Raw genomic sequence first — 27,192 nt, 5'->3', positions numbered from 1 at the left:
AGTCTGCAATAGACTGACAGCTGGTGGTACATCCAATTAGAACATTGTGGGTTTGGGAGTCTCACTCCAGAACAAAATCCCAACTGACACTCCCAATGCACCCGAGGGGCCGCCACACTGGCAGAGGGTGGGCAATGAGGTCGGCAATGAGGAGCCGCCACACTGGCAGAGGGTGGGCAATGAGGTCGGCAATGAGGAGCCGCCACACTGGCAGAGGGTGGGCAATGAGGTCGGCAATGAGGAGCCGCCACACTGGCAGAGGGTGGGCAATGAGGGGCCGCCGCACTGGCAGAGGGTGGGCAATGAGGTCGGCAATGAGGGGCCGCCGCACTGGCGGAGCTATCGATTTTCAGATGAAATGTTAAACTGAGACCCCGTCTGCTGTCACAGATGGACGTAAAAGATCCCATGACATTATTTCAAAGACCAGTGGGAGACTTTTCGCCAGTGTCCTGGGTCAATACCTCAACCAACATCACAAAAACAGGGTATCCAGTCAGCATCACATTGCTATCTGTGGGATCTTGCTGTGTAAAAATTGGCTGTCGCACTTCCTCCAACAGTGACTCCACTTCAAAAATTAATTGGCTGTTAATCTCGGAGTGGTGAAAGACATGATTGAAATGCAAGAACCCGTTGCTCCACTGTGCGGGGGTGGTGGAGGAGGGGGCGGTGGAGGAGGGGGCGGTGGAGGAGGGGGCGGTGGAGGAGGGGGTATACCTTTTCAGCCAGAAGGTGCCAGTAATGGTTCAGGGTCAGGGCTGCTCCAGTCTCTGCCAGTTTGTACAAATGACTGATTTCTGCTCAAAGTAAATGGAATACAGTCTGTATCCTGTAAGTGTTAAGCTAAATGCCTGTATAATTCAATTAACCCTCTCCCTGCTGGATGGGCAATTAATATTTCTCTCCCGATCTTGTTTTCCATCCCCTCCCTATCTCTATAATCTCCTCCAGCCCCAGCACCCTCATTCCATCATGTCTATGTCAGCTCCTCAGAAAGCTATGCAGTTAGTCCCACTCCCCAGCTCGATCACTGTAGCCCTGCAAGTCTATTTCTCTCAGGTGACCATCCAACTTCCTCTTGACGTCATTAACCATCTCCAGGTCATTACCACCCAGAGTGAAAAAGTGCTTCTTCCTCCTATTCCTGCTGCATCTCTTGCCCAAAACTTTCAACCTGCCCTTGTATCATCAGTTAATGGGAACCACTTTTCCTTGTCTAAATTATCTAAGCCGGTCATAATCTTGTACACGTATATTAAATCTCCCCTCAATCTTCTTTGTTCTAAGGAGAACAAACCCAAATTTTCGAACCTAACCTTGTCACTAAAATCCCCCATCCCAGGAACCATTCTAGTAAATCTCCTTCACCCTCTCAAGGACCCTCACATCCTTCCTGAAGTGTGGTGACCAGAACTGGATGGAATATTCCAGTTGGAGCCGAACCAGAGCTTTATAAAGGTTCAGCATGACTTCCCTGCTTTTGTACTCTATGCCTCTATTTATGTAGCCCAAGATCTCTCATGCTTTATTAACCACTCACAATATGTCCTGTCACCTTCAAAGATCGATGCACATGGACCCCCAGGTCCCTCTGGCCCTGTACACCCTTCAGAACTGTGTCATTAAGTATATATTGCCCCTCCCTATTCCTTCTGCCAAAATGCATTACCTCACACTTGTCTGTATTGAATTCCATCTGCCACCTCTCTGCCCATTCTGCTAGCCTATCTATGTCCTGTTGCAGGTAGTTCATGTCATCCTCACTGTTTGCCACACCTCCAAGTTTGGTGTCATCGGCAAATTTTGAGATTCTACTCTGTATTCCAATATCCAAGTCATTTATATATAGCAAAAAATCAGTGGTCCCAGCACTGAACCTTGGGGAACACCACAGTCTACCATCCTCCAGTCTGGAAAAAAACCATTTACTACAACTCACTGTTTTCTGTCCTCAAGCCAGTTTTTTTAACCAATTTAATATTGATCCTATTTCATGAGCCTCAATTATGTTAACCAGCCCTTTGTGGTACTTTATCAAACACTTTCTTAAAATCCATATAAACAACATCCACCGCATTCCCTTCATTAACCTTCTCTGTTACATCATCAAAAAATTCAATTAGATTAGTCAAGCATGATCTGCTTTTTACAAATCTATGCTGGCTCTCCTCAATTAACTCAGATCTCTAAGTGGCCATTGATATTTTCCCTGATTGTTTCTAAAACCTTACCCACCACTGATGTTAACCTGTAATTGCTAGGACTGTCCTTACACCCTTTCTTGAATAAAGGATGTCACATTTGCCACTCTCCAATCCTCTGGCACCTCTCCTGTATCTAGGGAGAATTGGAAGATTATGACAAGCCCTTCCGCTATCTCCAACCTCACTTCCTTTAGCAACCTGGGATGTAAGGCATCCGGATCAGGTGGCTTATCTACCCTCAGCAGAGCCAGCCTTTTTAGTACTTCCCCCATCAATTTGTATCCTATATATTGCCTGTACCCTCTCTGCTTCTACTGATATTTTGTCAGCCTCCATTTCTTTGGTGAACACTGATACAAAAGAACATTAGCCTTTCCCTGTGCCTCTAAGCATATATTACGCTCTCTTTCCAGAATAACCCCACTCCTCCTCTTACTGCTCACTTACTATTTACATGTCAGTAGAAGATTTTCGGGTTCCTTTTACATTAACTGCCATTCTATTCTCATTCTCTTTGCCAGTATTATTTTCCTCCCCCCCTCTCAACTTATTGTGTTTGGCTTGGTTCTCAATTGATGAGTTCACCTGACACACCCCCTCTTTTTTTTGTTTCTTCATCATCTCTATCTCTCCTGTCATCCAAGGAGCTGTGATTTTCCTACCTTTCACTCTTGTTGGAATGTACCGAGCCTGTACCTGAAGCATCTCTTCCTTAAAGATAATACATTGTTCTGATACAGCTCTTCCTGTCAGTCTTCGGTTTCATTTTACCCTGGCTAAATCCCTTCTATTAACCCTTTTCCAATCTAGACATTCTATCTTATTTCTTTCCTTTTTTTTCTGCATTACTCATCTAAACCTTATGATATGGTGATCACTCTTACCCAAGTGTCCCCCAACAGACACTTGGTTCACCTCATTCCCCAGCACCAGATCCAGAAATAGCTCCTTTCTAGTTGGACTGAGAACATACTGATTCAGGAAGTTCTCAACAGATTTTAGAAATTCCTCCCCCTCCTTACCCTTTAAAATTATCCCAGTTAATATTTGGGTAATTAAAGTCCCCCAATATCACCACTCTATATATCACCCGTTCCAAGGAAGGGTCACTGACCCGAAACGTTAACTCTGCTTCTCTTTCCACAGATGCTGCCAGACCTGCTGAGTGGTTCCAGCATTTAGTTTAGTTTAGTTTAGAGATACAGCACTGAAACAGGCCCTTCGGTCCACCGAGTCTGTGCCGACCATCAACCACCCATTTATACTAATCCTACACTAATCCCATATTCCTACCACATCCCCACCTGTCCCTATATTTACCTACCTATACTAGGGGCAATTTATAATGGCCAATTAGCATATCAACCTGAAAGTCTTTGGCATGTGGGAGGAAACCGGAGCACCCGGAGGAAACCCACGCAGACACAGGGAGAACTTGCAAACTCCACACAGGCAGTACCCAGAATTGAACCCGGGTTGCTGGAGCTGTGAGGCTGCAGTGCTAACCACTGCGCCACTGTGCTCTTGTTTTTATTTCACCACTCTATAGATCTTGTACATCTGTGAATTTCCCTGCAGATTTGCTCCTCTCTCTCTGTCTATTTGGAAGTCTATTGAATAACCTTAGTAATGTGTGATTATACCTTTTTTGCTTCTCAACTCTAACCAAATGGATTCTACCCTTGTCCCCTCAAGAACATTCTCCTTTTCCAAGACTACAATCTCTTCCCTAATCAGAACTGCCACACCCACCTCTTCCCCCCCCCCCCCCATCTTTTCTGAACACTTTATATCCTTGTATATTAAGCACACAGTCCTCACCATTTTTAAGCCACATTTCCATTATTGCCACTACATCATATTCCCATACTGCTATTTGTGCTTGTAGCTCACCAACCTTATTTACCACACTTTGTGCATTTACACACATGCATTGTAATCCTGTCTTTACATTCCTCATAGTCCTTCTCAGTCTGCTCCCCTCTAATACAGAACTACTCCCTCCTCTAGTACTGTAACACTCTCACTCTGGCCCACCTCATACATCACTATTTCCTACTCTAGTTCTATCTGTCTCTTTAATTCTCCATGCACCTGGTCTTCCTCTCGTGTATTACCTCCTGGTGCCCACATGTCTGCTGTTAGTTTAAACCCCACTAGCACAGCAAATCACCCTGCAAGGAAATTTGTTCCATCTCTGTTAGGGGAGGGGAGGGGGCAGGTGTTAGGCTCCAGTCTCTCTCTGTCCTGGGGGTTTAGTGTATTTGGGGGTATTTTGCAGTTTCTTTGGGGGGGGGGGGAAAGATTGGGAGGGTTAGGAAGTAATGGCAGATATTTGAGGGTTAAGATGTAGAGTTAGAGGGGGTATTCTTTTTTGGGGGGGGGGGTTAGGGAGTATTGGTAGCTATTTGAGGGGTATTGCCAGGTTAGGGGCTATTTGAGGGGTATTGCCAGGTTAGGGGCTATTTGAGGGGTATTGCCAGGTTAGGGGCTATTTGAGGGGTATTGCCAGGTTAGGGGCTATTTGAGGGGTATTGCCAGGTTAGGGGCTATTTGAGGGGTATTGCCAGGTTAGGGGCTATTTGAGGGGTATTGGCAGGTTAGGGGGTATTTGAGGGGTATTGGCAGGTTAGGGGGTATTTGAGGGGTATTGGCAGGTTAGGGGGTATTTGAGGGGTATAGGCAGGTTAGGGGGTATTTGAGGGGTATAGGCAGGTTAGGGGGTATTTGAGGGGTATAGGCAGGTTAGGGGGTATTTGAGGGGTATAGGCAGGTTATGGGGTATTTGAGGGGTATAGGCAGGTTAGGGGGTATTTGAGGGGTATAGGCAGGTTAGGGGGTATTTGAGGGGTATAGGCAGGTTAGGGGGTATTTGAGGGGTATTGGCAGGTTAGGGGGTATTTGAGGGGTATAGGCAGGTTAGGGGGTATTTGAGGGGTATAGGCAGGTTAGGGGGTATTTGAGGGGTATAGGCAGGTTAGGGGGTATTTGAGGGGTATAGGCAGGTTAGGGGGTATTTGAGGGGTATAGGCAGGTTAGGGGGTATTTGAGGGGTATAGGCAGGTTAGGGGGTATTTGAGGGGTATAGGCAGGTTAGGGGGTATTTGAGGGGTATAGGCAGGTTAGGGGGTATTTGAGGGGTATTGCCAGGTTAGGGGGTATTTGAGGGGTATTGCCAGGTTAGGGGGTATTTGAGGGGTATTGCCAGGTTAGGGGGTATTTGAGGGGTATTGCCAGGTTAGGGGGTATTTGAGGGGTATTGCCAGGTTAGGGGGTATTTGAGGGGTATAGGCAGGTTAGGGGGTATTTGAGGGGTATTGGCAGGTTAGGGGGTATTTGAGGGGTATAGGCAGGTTAGGGGGTATTTGAGGGGTATAGGCAGGTTAGGGGGTATTTGAGGGGTATAGGCAGGTTAGGGGGTATTTGAGGGGTATAGGCAGGTTAGGGGGTATTTGAGGGGTATAGGCAGGTTAGGGGGTATTTGGGCTCCGATCTCTGTCTCTTACCCGGCTGATGACATCCGAGAACTTGTTATTCAGCCCCTTGATCTCCTCCTTCTCCTGGTTCCGGGCCGCCCGCTGTTGGGGGTCGATGTCCACCCGGGGGGCGTCATTCAGCAGCGCCGACGAGGCGACCGAGAAACTCCGGGAAACCGTCCGCAAACTGCCAGCTTTCTGCAGGGGGCGGCCGCTGAACAGTGAGCGGCCAGTCTGCATCCTCACAGCGGATCAAACACAACTCCGAGTGCCGGCTCCCACCGGACCCCCATCCTTTAAAGCATCGGCCCCGCCTCCCCTCGCTTTCTATTGGACAGAGGCCGCATTAAACCACACCCCTTTTTATTTTAATTAGCCTTAGGGAGTCGCGGTGCGCTCTGATTGGAGAATGCAGCCGTCACTCACAACCTACACCTCCAGGTAAATATAATCGGAGTTTTTCACCTGAGACAGAGACAGAGAGGGAGAAAGAGAGAGGGAGAGATAGAGTAACAGAGTGGGGGAGAAACAGAGAGATAGAGGGAGAAACAGATAGAGAGAGGAACAGAGAAAGAGGGAGAGATAGAGTAACAGAGTGGGGGAGAAACAGAGAGATAGAGGGAGAAACAGATAGAGAGAGGAACAGAGAAAGAGGGAGAGATAGAGTAACAGAGTGGGGGAGAAACAGAGAGATAGAGGGAGAAACAGATAGAGAGAGGAACAGAGAGAGGGAGAGATAGAGTAACAGAGTGGGGGAGAAACAGAGAGATAGAGGGAGAAACAGATAGAGAGAGGAACAGAGAAAGAGAGAGGGAGAGATAGAGTAACAGAGTGGGGGAGAAACAGAGAGATAGAGGGAGAAACAGATAGAGAGAGGAACAGAGAAAGAGAGAGGGAGAGATAGTCAGAGGGAGAAACAGTCAGAGGGAGAGCTAGAGAAACACTAAGAGGGGGACACAGAGATAAGGACACAGAGAAAGAGAGAAAGAAACAGAGGGAAGAGCGGAGAGATAGAGAGAGAAACAGAAAGACAGCGAGAGAGAGGAGTGAAGTGCTGCCCAGGACATCCCCGAACAGCCAGCCAGCCAGCCGATAGCGGTACATGATGAATTGGGGTAAAGGGAGCCACCTGTCCCGTACGGCCAGTTCCAGCAGTATGGTGATTGGCAGCTCCCCCAGGAGAGCGAGCAGCGCTCGGAGCCTGCAGGGTGATGTCAGCCGGAGCACCAGGATAGCTTCTTACAGCCCGAGCATTGCTTCCAGCCTGAGCAGGGTGGGGGGACCAATCTCCTTTAACCAGCAGGACGAGCTCCAAGGGCTGAATAAGCGACTCGCCAATTTTCTGAACAAGGTGAAAACCTTGGAAAATGAGAACAGGGCGCTGGAAGGCAAAATCCAAGACTATCTGGTCAAGAAAGGCAACGTGGCTCGGGACTGGAGCTCTTATGAGAGGCCGGTGTTAAATGTTTGCAAACAGGTAGGTGGCTCCTCAAACTCTTTAATCCATCTGTTTAATTCTCTTCCCATTGTTCGCGATTGCTTTATTTGAAATGTATTGTTTCATGCACTAGCGTGAATATGACAGATGTCAGGTTGATAACACAGGTGAGAACCAGGCTGAATATAGAAAGTTCAGAGGGAAAGTGAAAAAGAAATCAAAGACAAAGAGAGCATATGAGAAAAGATTGACAGCGAATATAAAAGGGAATCCAAAAGCCTTCTATAAGCACATAAATAGTGAAAGGGTAGTAAAAGGAGGGGTTGGGGCTAATTAGGGTCAAAAAAAGGGGATTCACGCATGAAGGCAGGGGGCATGGCTGAGTATTGTCTGACTCCTTTGAATCTGTCTTTACCAAGGAAGAAGATGCTGCCAAAGTTATAGTGAAAGAGGAGGTAGCTGAGACACTGGATGGGTTAAAAATTGATAAACAGAAGGTACTTCATAGGCTGCCTGTACTTAAAGTTAAAAGTCACCAGGATTGGATCAGATGCAGCCGAGGATACTGAGGGAAGAAAGGGTGGAAATTGCAGAGACACTGGCCATAATCTCCCAATCCTCCTTAGATACAAGGGTGATGTCAGAGGATTGGAAAATTAATTGCAAATGTTACACCCTTGTTCAAAAAAGCGTGCAAGGACAAACCCAGCAACTACAGGCCGGTCATTTTAACCTCAGTGAGTGGAAAAGCTTTTGGAAATGATAATCTGGGGCATAATTTACAGTCACTTAGACAACGTGCATTAATTAAGGATTTGTTAAAGGCAAGTTTACCTAACTTGATTGAGTTTTTGGATGTGGTAACAAAGAGTGTTGTTGAGGGTAATGGGGTTGATGTGATGTATGTAGACTTCCCAAAAGGCATTTGATAAAGTGCCACATGACAGGCTTGTCACCAAAGTTGAAGCCAATGGAATAAAAAGGACAGTGGCAGCATGGATATGGAATTGGCTGAGTGACAGGAAACAGAGAGTAGTGGTGAACCTGTATATAGATATATAGTGGGGTTCCCCAGAGGTCAGTGCTAGGACCTCTGCTTTTCGTGATATATATTAATAACTTAGACTTGGCTGCACAAGATACAATTTCAAAATTTGCAGATGACACAAATCTTGTAAGTATTGTGAATTGTGAGGACTGTGATAGACTTCAAGAGGACAGATAGATATTGGGGTATATGTGCACAAATCATTGAAGGTGGCAGAGCAGGTTGAGAAAGTAGTCACAAAAGCATATGGGATCCTGGGCTTTATAAATAGAAGCATAGAGTACAATAGCAAGGAAGTTACCAGTATGATAAAGCTTTATAAAACCTTGGTTTGACCTCAAGTGGAGTATTGTGTCCAATTCTGGGCACCACGCTTTAGGATGGATGTGAAGGCTTTAGAGAGGGTGCAGAAAAGACTTGTGAGAATGGTTTCAGGGGTGAGATTCTTCAGTTACGTGGATAGATTGGAGAAGCTGGGGTTGTTTTCCTTAGCGAAGAGTATGTTGAGAGGAGATTTGATAGAAGTGTTCAAAATCATGAGGGATTTAGACAGACTAGATAGAGAGAAACTGTTCCCAGTGGCAGAAGGGTTGAGAACCAGAGGACACTACAATAATGTGATTGACAAAAGAACCAAAGATGACATGAGGAAAAACTTTCTTCACACAGTGAGTGTTTAGGATCTGGAATGCACTGCCTGTGAGTGTGGTGGAGGCAGATTCAATTGAGGCATTCAAAAGAGAATTGGACAATTATCTGAAGAGGAAAAAGATTGGAGGGGTTATGGGGAAAGGGTGAGGGAGTGGACTAGCCAAACTGCTAGCATTGGGTACATGGGCTGAATGGTCTCTTTCTGTGCTGTAACCATTCTATAATTTAGTCTTCAGGTGAAGTAGGTTTAAGGAGTGAATGTAATAGGACCAGGTGCATAGATGTCATTCAGACCCCATTTTAAAGTCTGTTCCTCGTTTTTAATGTATATTCATTATAGATTTCTATGTCTACATTTACAGTGGAAACTGTACATGTAAGCATGTAACACTGTAATTACACACTCATGCCAGTGGTGGTACTGCAGTGTTTCCATTGGGGAAAGGTGCAAATCCAGCATGACAAATTTACACAGTCAGTTGACAGGAAGTGTGCCCAGTTGTAGGAGTTTTAATATATGTGCATATATAAATATGTATGCAAATATATTTATTTTGCTGTATTTACCATCTTCTTTGTGAAATAAGTTGTACTGTCTTTGTAAAAAAGGTACTTAAGGTAACTAACTAAAGGGTGAGGGAAGGAAAATGACATTCCTTAACCTAAAGCATCTCCTGTCATTTTGGCTGTTGCAGCTTGCCCCGCCCTCTGGTAATTTTTCTCAAACCCCATACCTGGCACCTCCCTCTTTCTCTCTCTCTGTCCTTCATTCTGTCTCTCAAGCGGGACATCATTTTGTGTCACTACGACACAAGTAACTAATGCAGTATAGAATACTGTATCTTCAACTATCCATACAATCTATGAAGATATTAAAAATTACACATCATTACACATCACATATCACATCTTGGCTGTCACATTTTGCAACAGAAGCCAGTAATTCTGTGCTTGTTACTGCTGCCCTGGAGCTGAAAATGATTATTTTCACCATTCCTTGATCCAACCGCAATGAATCTGTATTTACTTAACAACAATTTAGACTTTGTTGCGTTAAAGTGATGCAGGTTTGACTGATTTGAATAATGCATGTGTGACATCTCACTCCTGACATTATTATGGGCCTGATGTCTGAAATGCTTTGGTATCAGATAATCAGAGAAATCCTGAACATTATCATAAGGTCATAAAACACAAGCTCTTCTTTGAAATAGTGCCATAGGATCTACTGTGCTAACGTTTCATCTGAAAGGTGGCACCTCTGACAGTGCAGCACTCTCTCAGCACTGCGATTGTCAGCCTAAAGCTTTGTGCTTGAGTGTCTGACTCAGAGGTGAGAGTGCTGCATCTCAGCTATACAAACATATGAATTAGGAGCGGGAGTAGGCCATTCGGCCCCTCAAGCCTGCTCTGCCATTCAATAAGATTGTGGCTGATCTGATTGTGCCCTTAACTCTACTTTCCTACCTGCCCCCCATAACCCTTCACCCCCTTACAGATTTTTGATCTACCTAACTCAGCCTTGAATATATTCAATGACCCAGCCTTCACTGCTCACTGGGGAAGAGAATTCCAAAGATTAACGACCCTCTGAGAGAAGAAATTCCTTCTCAGCTCCATCTTAAGCGGGAGGCCCCTTATTTTGAAACTGTGCCCCTTAGTTCTAGAGTCCCCCACGAGGGGAAACATCCTCTTAGCATCTACCCTGTCAAGCCCCCTCAGAATTTTACATGTTTCACCTCTCATTCTTTCAAAGTCCAATGAGTGTAGGCCCAACCTGCTCAACCTTTCCTCATAAGCCTTCATCCCAGGAATCAGTCTAGTGAACATTCTCTGAACTGCTTCCAATGCAAGTATATCCCTCCTTAAGTAAGGGAATAAAAACTGTACACAGTACTCTAGGTGTCCCTACCTTTATACTCTATCCCCCTGCAATAAAGCTAACATTCCATTTCCCTTCCTAATGACTGGCTGTACCTTGTATCACAGGAGGCCACTCAATGGATCAGGCACCAGTATTACTGCACTCATTTACTGCACAGACATGAGTCTTGCTACATTCAGTTCTTGTGGATTGTTTTGTTAGGCAAAACCTACAAGGAGTTTGTACAAGTTATAATTTATTGTACAGCTTCCTCCTGTGAAATGGCTTGTATTGGTATCAACAAATCCTGTTTTCCTGTGCAGGTCCAGGATGTGAATATGGATAATGCTGGTCTGACTCTGCAGCTGGACAACAGTGAGCTGGCTTCTGATGATTTCAAAGTGAAGTGAGTCTGCGAGAGGGGCTGAGGGAGCTGGTAGAATTTCAATTCAATTCATTCATAAATCCAGTTAATTAATAAAAATCTGGAACTGAAAGCTAGTCTCAGTAATGGTGCCATGAAATTATCATCGATTGTCGTAAAAACCCATCTGGTTCACTAATGTCCTTTGGGGAAGGAAATCTGCTGTCCTTACCCGGTCTGGCCTACATGTGACTCCAGACCCACTCTTTACTGCCCTCTGAAATGGCCTAACAAAGTCGTTTAAAACTGCTAATCAGTGGCTCAAGAAGGCAGCTCACCACCACCTCCTCAATGGCAATTAGGAATGGGCAACAAATGCTGGCCTTGCCAGTGACACATAAATTCCATGGAAGAATAAAAAAAAACATTGTGTTTTCCAATATTCTGTAGCTTTCATGGTTCATTACTGATTCCAGCTGACAAATCACTGCATTATTGAATTCAATTTCACAGCTAGATATTGTAGAGACTGGAGAAGCTGGGATTGTTGTTCTTGGAGCAGAGACGGTTAAGAGGAGATTTAATAGAGGTGTTCAAAGACATGAGCGGTTCTGATAGAGTAAATAAGGAGAAACAGTTTCCAGTGGCAGGAGGGTCAGTAACCAGAGGACACAGATTGAAGGTAATTGGCAAAAGAACCAGAGGGGGAGATGAGGAGAATTTTTGTAACTTTTAAAAAGGAATTGGGTAAATATTTGAAAAGGACACATCTTACAGGGGCTATGGGGGGAAGAGCAGTGGAGGGACTGATTGGATAGTTCTTTCAGACAGCCAGCACAGGCATGAAGGGTCGAATAGCCTCCCTCTGTGCTGTAAAATTCAATGTTTTGAAGTCATGCTATCTGGGTTACCAGTGCAACACCAGGATCACTGGAGCACAGGAGCTTGAGGTCTGGGGCTGATGCTGGAGGCTGCTTTGTAACCCATCAATAATTGGTCTCCAGATGGCAGTCGGAGATGGACTTGAGGCAGTCAGTGGAGCAGGACCTCAATGGGCTGCGGAAAATCCTCGATGACACTAACATGGGCCGTATGCAGCTGGAGTCACAGATTGAGGCCATGAATGAGGAGCTGAGTTACCTCCGTAAGAACCACCTGGAGGTAAATAGAGAAGTTGCATTTATATAGCACCTTCCACATTCTTAGGATGTCCCAAATAAAGACTGGATCGGGTCTGCAAATGAAACCCGACCCGAGCCTGTTAGAACCACACCCGGCCCAAGCCCAACCCGGCCCAAGTCCTTTCACTTTTTCACGCGCCTGACCCAATCTGACCATCAGTTACCGACCTTCCGTTTTTCACTTTGTTGCTTATCTGCACAAGCTTAAAATAACTGTAACAAAACCACCTTTCAAGCCCAAAAAGTACATTAACATTGGAGCCACTTACCTTAAGTGGTGATAGAACCTGTCCGACCCGACCCAACCCGAACCTGACACATGTTGTCAGGTCCCATCGGGGTTGGGTCGGGTAGCCATGCTCTAGTCCCAAAGTGTATCATAGTCACCGTTCATTGTAATGTAAGCAACATGGCAGACAATCTCTGTACAGCAAAATCCCACAAATAGCAATGTGATAATGACCAGATAATCCGTTTTAGTGACATTGGTTAAAGGATAAATACTGTCCAGGACACAGGGGAGAACTCCCCTGCTCTCATTTTAAATAGTGGCCGTGGGATCTTTTATGTCTGCCCGAGAAGGCAAACGGGACCTCAGTTTAACATCTCACTTGAAAGTTGGCACCTCTGGCAGTGCAGTGCTCCCTTAGACCCTGTGATATTCACAGGCTCTCTCTCTATGTGCAGGATGTGGATGAACTCAAAATGCAGATTGCAAATTCCAGTATCTCTGTGGAGGTTGAAAATTCTGATGATGAAGATCTTGCAAAAGTTATGAACAAAATGCGTGAGGAATATCAGGCTCTGGCAGATCAGAACAGGAAGGATGCAGAGGAGTGTTATAGAAAGAAGGTAACTGAAACAGGTCTCTATGTGATTTGGAGTCTGTGTGTGTCTCTCCCTCTCTGTGTCTCTCCCTCTCTGTGTCTCTCCCTCTCTGTGTCTCTCCCTCTCTGTGTGTCTCTCCCTGTGTCTGTGTGTGTGTTTCTGTGTCTCTCTCCCTCTCTGTGTCTCTCTTGTGTGTCTCTCTTGTGTGACTCTCTGTGTCTGTGTGTCTCTTTGTGTGTCTGTATGTGTGTCTCTCTGTGTCTGTTTGTGTGTGTGTGTTTCTGTGTCTCTCTTGTGTGTCTCTCTTGTGTGTCTCTCTTTTGTGTCTCTCTGTGTCTGTGTGTCTCTCTGTGTCTCTTTGTGTGTCTGTATGTGTGTGTCTCTCCCTGTGTCTGTATGTGTGTGTTTCTGTATCTCTCTCCGTGTGTTTGCATTTGTCTGTGTGTGTGTCTCTCTCTCTTGTCTCTCTCTCTTGTGTCTCTCTCGTGTGTCTCTCTGTGATTCTCTGTGTCTGTGTGTCTCTTTGTGTGTCTGTATGTGTGTGTCTCTCCGTGTGTGTGTGTGTGTGTGTTTCTGTATCTCTCTCGTGTGTTTGCATTTGTCTATGTGTGTATATCCATGTGTGTGTGTGTGTCTCTCTCTCTTTCTTGTGTGTCTCTCTGTGTCTCTCTCCCTCTGTCTCTCTCCTTCTGTCTCTCTGTCTGTCTGTCTCTCTCTCTCTCCTGTGTGACTCTGTCTCTTGTGTGTCTCTCTGTCTGTGTGTGTGTCTCTCTCTCTGTGTCTCTCTCTCTCATGTGTGTCTCTCATGTGTGACTCTGTGTGTGTGTGTGTGTGTCTCTCTCTCTCTCTGTGTGTCTCTCTCCATGTGTTTGCATTTGTCTCTGTGTGTCTGTGTATGTGTCTGTGTGTGTGTGTTTCTCTGTCTCTCTCCGTGTGTTTGCATTTGTCTCTGTGTCTGTCTGTGTGTTTCTCTCTCTGTCTGTGTTTGTGTGTATGTGTGTCTCTCTCTCTCTCTTTGTCTCTCTCTGTGTCTCTGTGTGTGTTTACATTTGTCTCTGTGTATTTGTGGGTGTGTATATCCATGTGTGTGTATGTCTCTCTCTCTGTTTGCATTTGTCTGTGTGTGTCTGTGTGTGTGTGTGTGTGTCTGTCTGTCTCTCTCTGTTTGCATTTGTCTGTGTGTGTGTCTGTGTATGTATCAGGTATAAGTAATGTTTGTTCTGTTCTCTCTCTTTCGCAGTTTGATGCTGCCTCTCTTGAAGCTTCGAAGAACAACGAGGCCCTTCAGGCAGCAAAGCTGGAGCTATCCAGGCTTCGGCGTCAGATTAAAACCCTGGAGGTTGAGCATCACTCCATTGGGGCCACGGTAAGTCCCAAACGCAATCGCAGCAAACTAATCAATACCTGTTAATAATGTTCATCACTGCATCTGCCCATGTTCATTCTCTCTCACGCACACGCACACACACTTCATCACTGCATTCCATCTTCCAGTAACTAGCCCTCCTCCTTCCTATCTTTGATGTAATTTTGGTCCCAACACAATAATTCTCATTGATGTTACAGTTTTTCTGGAGTAAATGAGAAGTTCCCTGAGATTTGCCCTCTGTCCAGCAGCTGTCACGGAGCCTGAGCAGAGATGGGGTGAAAGTCTGCTCTCACAACTGGTAACTGGGTCCAGTTAGGCATCAACCTTTCATCTCTGGCAGCTGGCTTCAATTCCAGTGCAGGCAGAATCTCTTGCCAGTGGGAACTTGGCAAGTGGTTGTCCTTTCAGCTTGCAGACCTGTGTTCCAGACCAGCTGAGACTGGGAGAATGAACATCTTCTCTGACTGAGGCCAGTGACCAAACTCCTGTCGGTTCTCAAAGACCTGCCTTATCTTGTACCGAGTCCCGTTCACCCATCAACCCTATGCTCACTGACCTACATTGGCTCCCAGTCAAGCAACGCCTCCTTCTTAAAAATGTCTTCCTTGTTTTCACATCCCTCCATGGCTTCACCCCCTCCCTATGTCTCTAATCTCCAGCCCCAATACCCTCCAAGACCTCTGCACTCCTCCAATTCTGGCACCTTGAGCATCCCCTAATTTCTATCACTCCACCATTGGCGGCCGTGCCTTCAGCTGCCTGGATCCTAAGCTCTGGAATTCCCTCCCTAAACCTCTCCATCTCTCTCTGCTCCTTTCAGATGCTCCTTAAAATCCGCCTCTTTGAAAAATCATTTGGTCACCTGTCCTAATATCTTTTTATCTGGCTCATTGTCAAACCTTGTTTGATAATACTTGTAAAGCACTTTGGGATGTTTTACTAAGTTCAGGATGTTATGTAATTACAAGATGTTGTTGCTAAATGATTCTTTTCTCATTAGATTCATTCACTGGAAGGCACTCTGCAGGACAATGAGGATCAGGCGGCTGCAGAGCTACAGGCCATCAACAAACAGATCCAAATCAATGAGCAGCAGCTCTCCGATCTTCACGCTACCCTGAACGATAAGAATAGGGAGTATCAAGGTCTCCTCAAAACCAACATGAAGCTGCAGGCGGAAATCAACCAATATCGTGAACTGCTGGAGGGGGATGGGTAAAATCACCTCACTCCTAAATTACAGCACGGGGTTAGATACAGAGTAAAGCTCCCTCTACACTGTCCCCATCAAACACTCCCAGGACAGGTACAGCACGGGGGGTTAGATACAGAGTAAAGCTCCCTCTACACTGTCCCCATCAAACACTCCCAGGACAGGTACAGTACGGGGTTAGATACAGAGTAAAGCTCCCTCTACACTGTCCCCATCAAACACTCCCAGGACAGGTACAGCACGGGGTTAGATACAGAGGGGAAAAAAAGAAAAAAAAAAACAGGGTTAGATACAGAGTAAAGCTCCCTGTCTCTAGATGCAGAAATCAACAAGCGCATGGGAAAGGCTTCCACTGCTATGTCCAGACTGGCCAAGAGAGTGTGGGAAAATGGCGCACTGACACGGAACACAAAATTCCGAGTGTATCAAGTCTGTGTCCTCAGTACCTTGCTCTATGGCAGCGAGGCCTGGACAACGTATGCCAGCCAAGAGCGACGTCTCAATTCATTCCATCTTCGCTGCCTCCGGAGAATACTTGGCATCAGGTGGCAGGACTATATCTCCAACACAGAAGTCCTCGAGGCGGCCAACATCCCCAGCTTATACACACTACTGAGTCAGCGGCGCTTGAGATGGCTTGGCCATGTGAGCCGCATGGAAGATGGCAGGATCCCCAAAGACACATTGTACAGCGAGCTCGTCACTGGTATCAGACCCACCGGCCGTCCATGTCTCCGCTTTAAAGACGTCTGCAAACGCGACATGAAGTCCTGTGACATTGATCACATGTCATGGGAGTCAGTTGCCAGCGTTCGCCAGAGCTGGCGGGCAGCCATAAAGGCGGGGCTAAAGTGTGGCGAGTCGAAGAGACTTAGCAGTTGGCAGGAAAAAAGACAGAGGCGCAAGGGGAGAGCCAACTGTGTAACAGCCCCGACAATCAAATTTTTCTGCAGCACCTGTGGAAGAGTCTGTCACTCTCGAATTGGCCTTTATAGCCACTCCAGGCGCTGCTTCACAAACCACTGACCACCTCCAGGCGCTTACCCATTGTCTCTCGAGATAAGGAGGCCAAAGAGAAGAGAAAGCTCCTTCTACACTGTCCTCATCAAACACTCCCAGGACAGGTACAGCATGGGGTTAGATACAGAGTAAAGCTCCCTCTACACTGTACCCCATCAAACACCCCCAGGACAGGTACAGCACGGGGGTTAGATACAGAGTAAAGCTCCCTCAACACTGTCCCCCATCAAACACCCCCAGGACAGGTACAGTACAGGGTTAGATACAGAGTAAAGCTCCCTCTACACTGTCCCCCATCAAACACCCCCAGGACAGGTACAGCACGGGGGTTAGATACAGAGTAAAGCTCCCTCTACACTGTCCCCCATCAAACACCCCCAGGACAGGTACAGCACGGGGGTTAGATACAGAGTAAAGCTCCCTCTACGCTGTCCCCCATCGAACACTCTGAGGACAGGTATAACCCGGGGTTAGATACAGAGTTCGGAATGGGCGTGGGAATGACTGGGGGATGGGAGGGAGGGTGATTGTGGTTCTTCTGAGGAGGGTTGCTAACCAGTAAGTTTGGTTGAACATGAGTATAGAGTCACTGTTTAAGAATGGGGTTGATTTTAGCTTTGAATTTGCCTACGGTTAAATACTCTGGCAATCCAATGTCTTTTTTATTCATTCACGAGATGTGGGCGTCGCTGGCCAGGCCAGCATTTATTGCCCCCATCCCTAATTGCCCTCGAGAAGGTGGCGGTGAGCTGCCTTCTTGAACCGCTGCAGTCCATGTGGGGTAGGTACACCCACAGTGCTGTTAGGAAGGGAGTTCCAGGATTTTGACCCAGCAACAGTGAAGGAACGGCGATATTGTTCCAAGTCAGGATGGTATGTGACCTGGATGGGAACTTGCAGGTGGTGGTGTTCCCGTGCATTTGCTGCCCTTGTCCTTCTAGTTGGTAGAGGTCACGGGTTTGGAAGGTGATGTCTAAGGAGCTTTGGTGCATTGCTGCAGTGCATCTTGTAGATGATACACACTGCTGCCACTGTGAGTCAGTGATGAAGGGAGTGAATGTTTGTGGATGGGGTGCCAATCAAGCGGGCTGCTTTGTCCTGGATGGTGTTGAGCTTCTTGAGTGTTGTTGGAGCTGCACCCATCCAGGCAAGTGGAGAGTATTCCATCACACTCCTGACTTGTAGATGGTGGACAGGCTTTGGGGAGTCAGGAGGTGAGTTACTCGCCACAGGATTCCTCACCTCTGACCTGCTCTTGTAGCCACGGTATTTATATAGCTACTCCAGTTCAGTTTCTGGTCAATGGTAACCCCTAGGATGTTGATACATTCACACATGCTCATACAATCAAACTATGCACTAATGGGCACCTACTGCCTGTACCCTGGCACAGGGTGGCATGAAGTACAGAAGAAAATTGGCAGAGGAAAGCAGGAGTTACAATAGAATCATAAAGCACAGGGGAGGCCATTCAGCCTATTGTGCCTGTGCTGGCTCTTTGAAAGAGCTATCCAATTAGCCCCACTCTCTCATATATGACTATCACTATGGATGTCCAATCTCTTTACACCTCCATCCCCCACCAGGATGGTTTGAGGGCTCTCCACTTCTTCCTTGAACAGAAGCCCAACCAGTCCCCATCCACCGCCGCCCTCCTCCGCCTGGCTGAACTTGTTCTCACATTGAGCAACTTCTCCTTCAACTCCACTCACTTCCTTCAAGTAAAAGGTGTTGCTATGGGTACCCGCTATGGGGTCCTAGTTATGCCTGTCTTTTTGTGGGATATGTCGAACATTCCTTGTTCCGGTCCTACTCAGGCCCCCTCCCCCAACTCTTTTTCCAGTACATTGCTGACTGTATCAGTGCAGTTTCCTGCTCCCGCCCCGAACTGGAAAACTTTATGAACTTTGCTTCTAATTCCCACCCTTCTCTCACCTTCACATGGTCCATCTCTGACACTTCCCTTTCCTTCCTCGACTTCTCTGTCTCCATCTCTGGGGATAGACTGTCTACTAATATTCATTATAAGCCCACCGACTCCCACAGCTACCTCGACTACACTTCCTCACACCCTGCCTCCTGAAAGGACTCCATTCCATTCTCCCAGTTTCTCCGTCTCCGACGCATCTGCTCTGATTTTGCTACCTTCCATGACAGTGCTTCTGATATGTCTTCCTTTTTCCTCAACCGAGGATTCCCCCCCACTGTGGTTGACAGGGCCCTCAATCGTGTTCGGCCCATTTCCCGCACCTCTACCCTCACCCTTTCCCCTCCCTCCCAGAACCTTGACAGGGTTCCCCTTGTCCTCACTTTCCACCCCATCAGCCTCGACATCCAAAGGATCATCCTCCGCCATTTTCGCCACCTCCAGCGTGATGCCACTACCAGTCGCATCTTCCCCTCCCTTCCCCTGTCAGCATTCCGAAGGGATCGTTCCCTCCGTGACACCCTGGTCCACTCCTCCATTACCCCCACCACCTCGTCCCCTTCCCACTGCACCTTCCCCTGCAATCGCAGGAGGTGTAATACCTGCCCATTTACCTCCTCTCTCCTCACTATCCCAGGCCCCAAACACTCCTTTCAGGTGAAGCAGCGATTTACTTGTACTTCTTTCAATGTAGCATACTGTATTCGCTGCTCACAATGTGGTCTCCTCTGCACTGGGGATACCAAACGTAGACTGGGTGACCGCTTTGCGGGATACCTCTGCTCAGTCCGCAAGCAGGACCCTGAGCTTCCGGTTGCTTGCCATTTCAACACACCCCCCTTGCTCTCATGCTCACATCTCTATCCTGGGCTTGCTGCAGTGTTCCAGTGAACATCAATGCAAGCTCGAGGAACAGCATCTCATTTACCGATTAGGCACACTACAGACTGCCGGACTGAACACTGGGTTCAATAATTTCAGAGCATGCGGGCCCCCCTTTTTTACTTTTTGTTTTAGTTATTTTTTTTTTCTTCGTGTTTATTTTATTTTAGTTTGTTTAGTTTGTTTCTACTGTGCCTACCCGCTGTTTTTTCATGTTTGTGCTTGGGGCCAGGCTGTTCATTTTTCTGTCCATTTATACCCTCTCTGTATTAACGCTTTGTCTTTCACCACACCAATAATATATTGTTTGCCTTTGCTCCAAGACCTTCTGGTCAGTTATTCTCTGTGACCTTGTCCTCTCAACACCTTCACTTTTGTTATCTCTTGCCCCACCCCCGCCTTACTTGCTTAAAACCTTTTACATTTCTAATATTTGTCAGTTCTGATGTAGAGTCACTGACCTGAAACGTTAACTCTGTTTCTCTCTCCACAGATGCTGCCAGATGTGCTGAGTATTTCCAGCATTTCTTGCTTGAGCCTCACTCTCTCTGCTCTTGCCCCATCGTCCTGCAAATTTTTCCCCTTCAAGTTTCCAGATCACAACAACTCACTGTGTAAAAAACATTCTCCTCATCTCTCCCACCAGTCCTTTTGCCAATTACTTTAAATCTGTGTCCTCTGGTTATCGACCCTCCTGCCACTGGATACAGTTTTTCGATATCTACTCTAACAAATCCCCTCTTAACTGCACTTCTTCATAATTCAAAACTCCCGATGCAGTGAGAAGTGGAAATAAAGGAGAACGTGTCTTCTTTGTGAAATAGTTACTTGTTAATTCCAATGCCCTAGCATGTCCAAAGCCAATTCCCAGCATGTGGGATGAATTTCAACACCTACAGAGGCTGCCTGACCGCCCCACACTGTCTTGGAGTCTCCTGGAATTCAAAATTAATCTCTTGGACTCCAGGAGAAAAACGATGCAGACATTTTCTTGCCTTGTTTGGCTCCAGCGGACGTACGGCACGCATGCTCGAACTGGGAATACCGCCTGGTGGATAGAGCGCTTTCTGGGGCACGGAGGATTGTGGGGATTGTTGCTGCCATTGTTGTCTGATTGTCGCAAGGATTGACATGTCGGGCGACCTTTGATGTGGGGGGAGGGTAGCAGTTAGAGACAAGAGGCCAGGTGATGAAACCTCCCAAACTGAGTTGATGACCCGACTGTGGCCCTCAGTGACGGGGATCACTCCACTGTGCTCAAATATGTTTCTGTTTTGCAGACGCAGTCACACGGATTACTTAAGAACTACTCCTGCTACGAGCATTGGAGGTGAGTTGGTGACTGTACTGCACAGCGGAACTGGCAGAGCCACCTGGCTGTACAACATGGCAGAGGGCATCAACAGGCTATTCAACCTATGAAGTCAACACAGGCAGCAACAATCCTGACTGTCCCTAGTTTCCTCATGCATGTATCTTCCCGTGGAAATTTCAGGAAGGCAGTGGGGACTGGAAACCATGGCTGACCTCTCACCTCGCTAGCCCAGATGGCTCTGAGGCCAATTGAAATAGTGTTCCACCTGAGATCAGCTAACAGGGGGAAGTGGTGGTGTGGGGGTAATGTCACTGGACTTGTGGTTTAGAGCCCAGGCTAATGCTCTGGGGACAAGGGTTCAAATGTCACCATGGCAGATGGTAAAATTTGAATTCAGTTAATAAATCTGGAATTTAAAAAAGCTAGTCTAATGATGACCGTGAAACCATTGCCAATTGTTGTAAAAATGGTTCACAATGTCCTTTAGAGAAGGGAACCTGCTGTTCTGGCCTACATGTGACTCCACAGCAATGTGATTAACTCTTAAAATGTCCTCTGAAATGGCCTAGCAAGCCATTCAATTCAAGGGCAATTCGAGATGGGCAATAAATGTTGGCCTAGCCAATGATGCCCACATCTCACAAATAAAAGAAAACCCAGAAATGCTGGAAATACTCAGCAGGTCTGGCAACATCTGATGTAGAGTTGACGTTTCAGGTCCTGTTCTCTCTCCACAGATACTGCCAGACCTGCTGAGTATTTCCAGCATTTCTTGTTTTTATTTCAGATTTCCATCATCTGCAGTATTTTGCTTTTATAAAAGAAATCTCAGACTCACTGTATTATATCAAATCCATTAAGTTCCTACCAGTGACATCTGTAGGTACAAGGGAACCTAAAAATATGTCAAGGGGAGGAACTGAGCAGAGTTAATATTAACTACAAAATGCTAATGGAGAAAATAATGGGACTTAAGATAAACACATTACCAGGGCCTGATGGTTTTCGCCCCAAAATGCTAAAATAAATAGGTAGGAATTTGCAGGTGCACTGGTCATAATTTTCCAAAGCTCTCTAGTTTCAGAATTGGTACATTTAAAAATTGTGAATGTCACTCCGTTATTTAAGAACGGAGGAAAGGAAGCCCAAGGTAACTACAGACCTGTCTGATGGCATCAGCAGATTACTAGAACCTGTCACCAGGGACAGAGTGATTGAGCATTAGGACCAGGTTGAACAAGTATTTTGTGTCCTTTTTCATGGTAGAAGACTTAGAAAACCTGCCAAAGATACTTGAAAATCAAGAGGTGAAATGGAGGGAGGAACTTAAAACAATCACCATCACCAGGGAAAATGTACTGGGAAAACTATTAGATCTAAAGGCTGACAAGTCCCCAGGACCTGATGGCCTGAATCCTTGGGTCTAAAAAGAAGGGGCTGCAGAGAGAGTAGAGGCTTTAGTTATAATCTTTCAACATTCCTTTGATTCTGGAAGTTTCCCAGCGAATTGGAAAATCACAGTTGTATCACTTTTATTCAAGAAAGGAGGGAGACAGAAAGCAGGAAACTATAGGCCAGTTAGCCTAACATCTGTCATATAGAAATTACTAGAATCCATTAATGAGGTCAAGCAGCATACTCAGAAAATCATAAAGACAGAGTCAACATGGTTTTGTAAAAGGGATATCATGTTTAACTAATTTATTAGAGTTCTTTGAAGAAGTAACAAGCAAGGTGGAACCTGTAGATGTGGAGGTGTACTTGGATTTCCAAAAGGCATTTGATAAGGTGCCACATCGAAGGTTACTACACAAGATAAGAGCACATGATGTAGGGGTAACATATTAGCATGGATAAAGGACTGGTTACCTAACAGGAAGCAGAGAGTCGGGATAAATGGGTATTTTTCAGGTTGGCAAGCTGTAACTAGTGGTGTGTCACAGGGATCAGTGCTGGGGCCTTAACTATTTACAAACTATATCAATGACTTGGATGAAGGCACCGAATGTATGGTAGCTAAATTTGCTGATGACACAAAGATAGGAAGGAAAGTATTTTGTTAAGAAGAGGTAAAGAGCCTGCAAAAGAATATAGATAGGTTAAGTGAGTGGGCAAAAAATTGACAGATGGAGTATAATGTGGGAAAATGTGAACTTGCCCACTTTGGTAGAAGAATAGAAAAGCTGTATATTATTTAAATGGAGAGAGAGTGCAGAACTCGGTGGTACAGAGGGATCTGGGTGTCCTGGTACATGAATCAAGTATGCAGGTACAGCAAGTGATTAGAAAGGCAAATGGAATGTTGGTATTTATTGCAAGGGGAAACGAGTATAAACATAGGGAAATTTTACTGCAGCTGTACAGGATCTTGGTGATATCATATCTGGAGTACTGTGGACTGTTTTAGTCTCTTTATTTGAAAAAGGATATAATTGTGTGAGAAGCAGTTCAGAGAAAGTTCATTCAACTAATTCCAGGGATGAAGGGCTTATCTTATCAAGAAAGGTTGAACAGGTTGGGCCTTAACCCTTTGGAGTTTAGAAGAATGAGAGGTGATCTTATTGAAACATATAAGATCCTGAGGGGACTTGATAGAGTGGATACTGGGAGGATGTGTCTTTTTGTGGGGGAAACTAGAACTAGGGCACACAGTTTAAAAAGCGGTCTCACTTTTAAGACAGGGATGAGGAAAAAATTTCTCTCAGAGGGTCATTAGTCTGTGGAATTCTCTTCCCCAGAGAGCAGTGGAGGCTGGGTCATTGAATATATTGAAGGCTGAGTTAGATAGATTTTTGGTAGACAAAAAGAGTTAAGGGTTATGGTGGGGCAGACAGGAAAGTGGAGTTGAGATCACAATCAGATTAGCCATGGCTGAGCAGGTTCGAAGGACCAAATGGCCTACTCCTGTTTCTAAGTCCTAGTCGTATGACCAGTATTCGCCGATTAAATGCATGGCTTTGTGAAGGGTAGTTCCTCTGAGTGATCTAATTGAAGTTTTGGAGGAGGTCACTGGCATGCTTGGCAGGGCCATCTCTATGGATGGTGTGTCCATGGACTTCCAGAGGGCATTTGACAAGGTTCCACACAAGAGGTTATTAGCAAGATGGAAGATCAGGGAATTGGAGATAATTGTGTGACATGGGTCAGTAATTAGTTGGCAAGTAGGAGATAAAGAATAGGGATAAAGTGAATATTCTCTGATTAGTGGGATGTGACAAATAGTGTTCCCTAAGGTACTGGGGGCTCATCTTTTCACATATATAGTAATAACTTGGACGAAGGAATAGATGGTTTTATATCCAAGATGACACTAAGTTAGGAGGCAGAGTAAGTTGTGTAGATGGGAGCAGGATGTTACAAAGCGACATAAACAGATTAAGTGAGTGGGCAAAACAATGGTCGATGGAGTTCAATGTGGAGAAATGTGAGGACATCTACTTTAAATCTGAGCGGAAATGTATTGGAATATTTTCTTAATGGGGAGAAACTAAGAGCTGTGGAGGAGCAAAGATATTGGAGTGAGGAGGGTGGGGAGGGAGGGGGGGTTGGTCCCTGTACAGGAATCAGTAAAAGCTACTGTTATAGGTGCAAAAAGTAATCCAGACAGCAATGGAATGTTGGCCTTTATTTTGAGGGAGTTTGGAAAACAAAGGGGCTGAAGTTGTGCTTCAGTTATACAGATCTTGATCAGACCCCAACTGGAGAAGTTGTGTTCAGTTCTGGGCCCTGCAGCTCAGGAAGGAGATATTAGCCTTGAGAGGGGGCAGCACAGATTCACCAGAGTGATGCCGGGGCTAAAAGGGTTAAATTATGAGGTCAGTTTGCATTGGCTAGGTTTGTGTATGTGTTGAGCATAAAAGATTAAAAGATCATCTAACTGAGGTCTTTAAAATGATTCAGGGATTTAATGGAGTAGATACAGAGGAACTATTACATCAGGATTAGGGTATCAAGGGATAGGGATACAAAGGGGTTGAGACACAAATCAACCATGATCTGGTGAAGCAGGCTTGAAGAGACATAAAGCATCCTCCTTTGCCTGTGTATTTCAGTTTAGTCCTGTGTATTCACTGCGTATCCCCACATATTCCCGCGTACTCACTGCGTATCCCCACATATTCCCGCGTACTCACTGCGTATCCCCACATATTCCCGCGTACTCACTGTGTATCCCCACATATTCCCGCGTACTCACTGTGTATTCCCACATATTCCCGCGTACTCACTGTGTATCCCCACATATTCCCGCGTACTCACTGTGTATCCCCACATATTCCCACGTACTCACTGTGTATCCCCACATATTCCCGCGTACTCACTGTGTATCCCCACATATTCCCGCGTACTCACTGTGTATCCCCACATATTCCCGCGTACTCACTGTGTGTCCCCACATATTCCCGCGTACTCACTGTGTGTCCCCACATATTCCCGCGTACTCACTGTGTGTCCCCACATATTCCCGCGTACTCACTGTGTGTCCCCACATATTCCCGCGTACTCACTGTGTATCCCCACATATTCCCGCGTACTCACTGTGTATCCCCACATATTCCCGCGTACTCACTGTGTATCCCCACATATTCCCGCGTACTCACTGTGTATCCCTACATATTCCCGTGTACTCAACAAAGTCTTTCCAAATCTATTGCAGATGCAAAGAAAGCCGCTAAGAAAGTCGTCATCATTTCCCAGAAGGTCGTTGATGGGAAGGTGATTTCTGAGAAGCAGGAAACTGAAGAAATTCTGGAGTGAAAATCTTCCTTGTGAGGGGAAAGTTTCAGGCAAACATTCTAATCTATTTAGAGCTAATAACCTGGGGAAAAGGGAATGGCTGGAGATTCTGGTGATATTATTTTGGGTGTCCTATCTCTGTGTGTAGGCTGCTGGTTGATAGTGGGAGGGGAGTTGGTTGGCTACACTTGCATCTCCCGTGCGATGTTCCATCTTAAAGGGGCAGGAGAATGACCCAACCTTCATTTTTATCACAGATGCAAGTACCCAGACAGTGCCATTGGGTCAGTTGTTTGATGAATAAACAGTTAGTTTGGGTTAATATTTTGTGGTGAAGTTACTGCCTTTTAATTGAGTGAGTGGCTGACTGGGTATTGTCAAGTGCTTCCACTTTTTCCTGCTTAGTCATTGTGTACTGCCATATATTCACTGTAATCTCGTATATTCACTGTATACTCCATATATTCACTGTATACTCTATATATTCACTGTATACTCTCATATTTACCTGTATACTCAATATATTCACTGTAATCTCGTATATTCACTGTGTAGTCTCATGTATTCACTGTGTAGTCTCATGTATTCACTGTGTAGTCTCATATATTCACGGTGTATTCTCGTATATTCACTGTGTATTGCCATATAGACACTGTGTATTCCTGTGTGTTCAGTTAACTCATTTTACACTCCCATGGTCGTCTGTAAAAGTTTAAACTATAATTTCTGCATAAAACAATGATCTGCTCAGTATAAAAATGTGTGGAAGGTAATGTGGGGATCTGACAATTTGATTGTATCTGTGTTTCTTTCTCTGGCCTGGTGTAATAAAAGATAGATCATAACTTCTTGCTATTGTACAGACTGAATCTTTATAGCAGAGTATTAACAACACAGAAGCAGGCCATTTGACCCTACATGTTCCTAAGAGGAATTAAAACAGTAAATGCTGGAAATACTCAGCAGGTCAGGCAGCATCAGTGGAGAGAAATAAACAAAATTAACATTTCAGGTCAATGACCGTACTCCGTTTCTCTCTCCACAGATGCTGTCTGACCTGCTGAGTATTTCTAGTATTTCCTGTTTGTGTTTCAGATTTCCAGCATCCTCAGTATTTTGCATTTGTAGGAGGTCCATAACGGGGTTTCTGCTCCACGTGAACCTCCTTCCACCCTCTACATCTTTTATATTTCTTGCTAGTTTACTCTCATGTTCTATTTTCTCTCTCTTTATCACTTTTTTGTTCATCCTTTGTAAATTTTAAAACATTCCAAAGGGGGAGGGTGAACAGTCAGAGGTCGTGGTTCACATTGGTACCAATGACATAGGTAGAAAGAGGGATGAGGTCCTGCAACAAGAATTTAGGGAGCTAGGTAGCAGAGTAAAAAACAGGACCTCAAAGGTTGTAATCTCCGGATTACTCCCGGTGCCACGTGCTAGCAAGTATAGGAATAGGAGGATAGAGCAGATGAATGCGTGGCTGAGGAGATGGTGCAGGAGGGAGGGCTTTAGTTTCCTGGATCACTGGGTCTGTTTCTGGCGAAGGTGGGAGCTGGACAAGTTGGACGGGTTGCACCTGAACCGGAACGGGACCAACATCCTTTCAGGGAGATTTTCTAGTGCTGTTGAGGGGGTGTAAACTAATTTGGCAGGGGGATGGGATACAGAGTGGAGG

The 27,192-nt window shown here is 45.7% G+C and overlaps 2 protein-coding genes across 2 annotated transcripts in view; one reads left to right on the top strand and one right to left on the bottom strand.

Annotated features, from left to right (window-relative positions):
- Positions 1 to 5,936, bottom strand: part of LOC137371657 (keratin, type II cytoskeletal 8-like) — a 28,106-nt gene extending 22,170 nt beyond the window's left edge. Inside the window, exon 1 of the mRNA XM_068034453.1 lies at positions 5,714 to 5,936. Within this exon, the coding sequence (XP_067890554.1) occupies positions 5,714 to 5,923 (210 nt within the window). The 5' untranslated portion in view covers positions 5,924 to 5,936. The remainder of the gene's footprint in view (positions 1 to 5,713) is intronic.
- Positions 5,937 to 6,174: 238 nt separating this feature from the next.
- LOC137371656 (keratin, type I cytoskeletal 18-like) lies at positions 6,175 to 26,335 on the top strand. The gene is made up of 8 exons (XM_068034452.1): positions 6,175 to 7,160; positions 11,008 to 11,090; positions 12,053 to 12,209; positions 12,917 to 13,081; positions 14,298 to 14,423; positions 15,427 to 15,641; positions 20,749 to 20,798; positions 25,438 to 26,335. The coding sequence occupies exons 1-8, from the start codon at positions 6,786 to 6,788 to the stop codon at positions 25,536 to 25,538; spliced, it is 1,272 nt and encodes a 423-aa protein (XP_067890553.1). The 5' UTR covers positions 6,175 to 6,785; the 3' UTR covers positions 25,539 to 26,335.
- Positions 26,336 to 27,192: the final 857 nt, after the last annotated feature.

Source organism: Heterodontus francisci, chromosome 7 (genome assembly GCF_036365525.1).
Source record: "Heterodontus francisci isolate sHetFra1 chromosome 7, sHetFra1.hap1, whole genome shotgun sequence".
NCBI classification, from domain to species: domain Eukaryota; kingdom Metazoa; phylum Chordata; class Chondrichthyes; order Heterodontiformes; family Heterodontidae; genus Heterodontus; species Heterodontus francisci.
The sequence above is the reverse complement of the archived record's forward strand: the minus strand, read 5'-3'. Positions and strand labels throughout refer to the sequence as shown.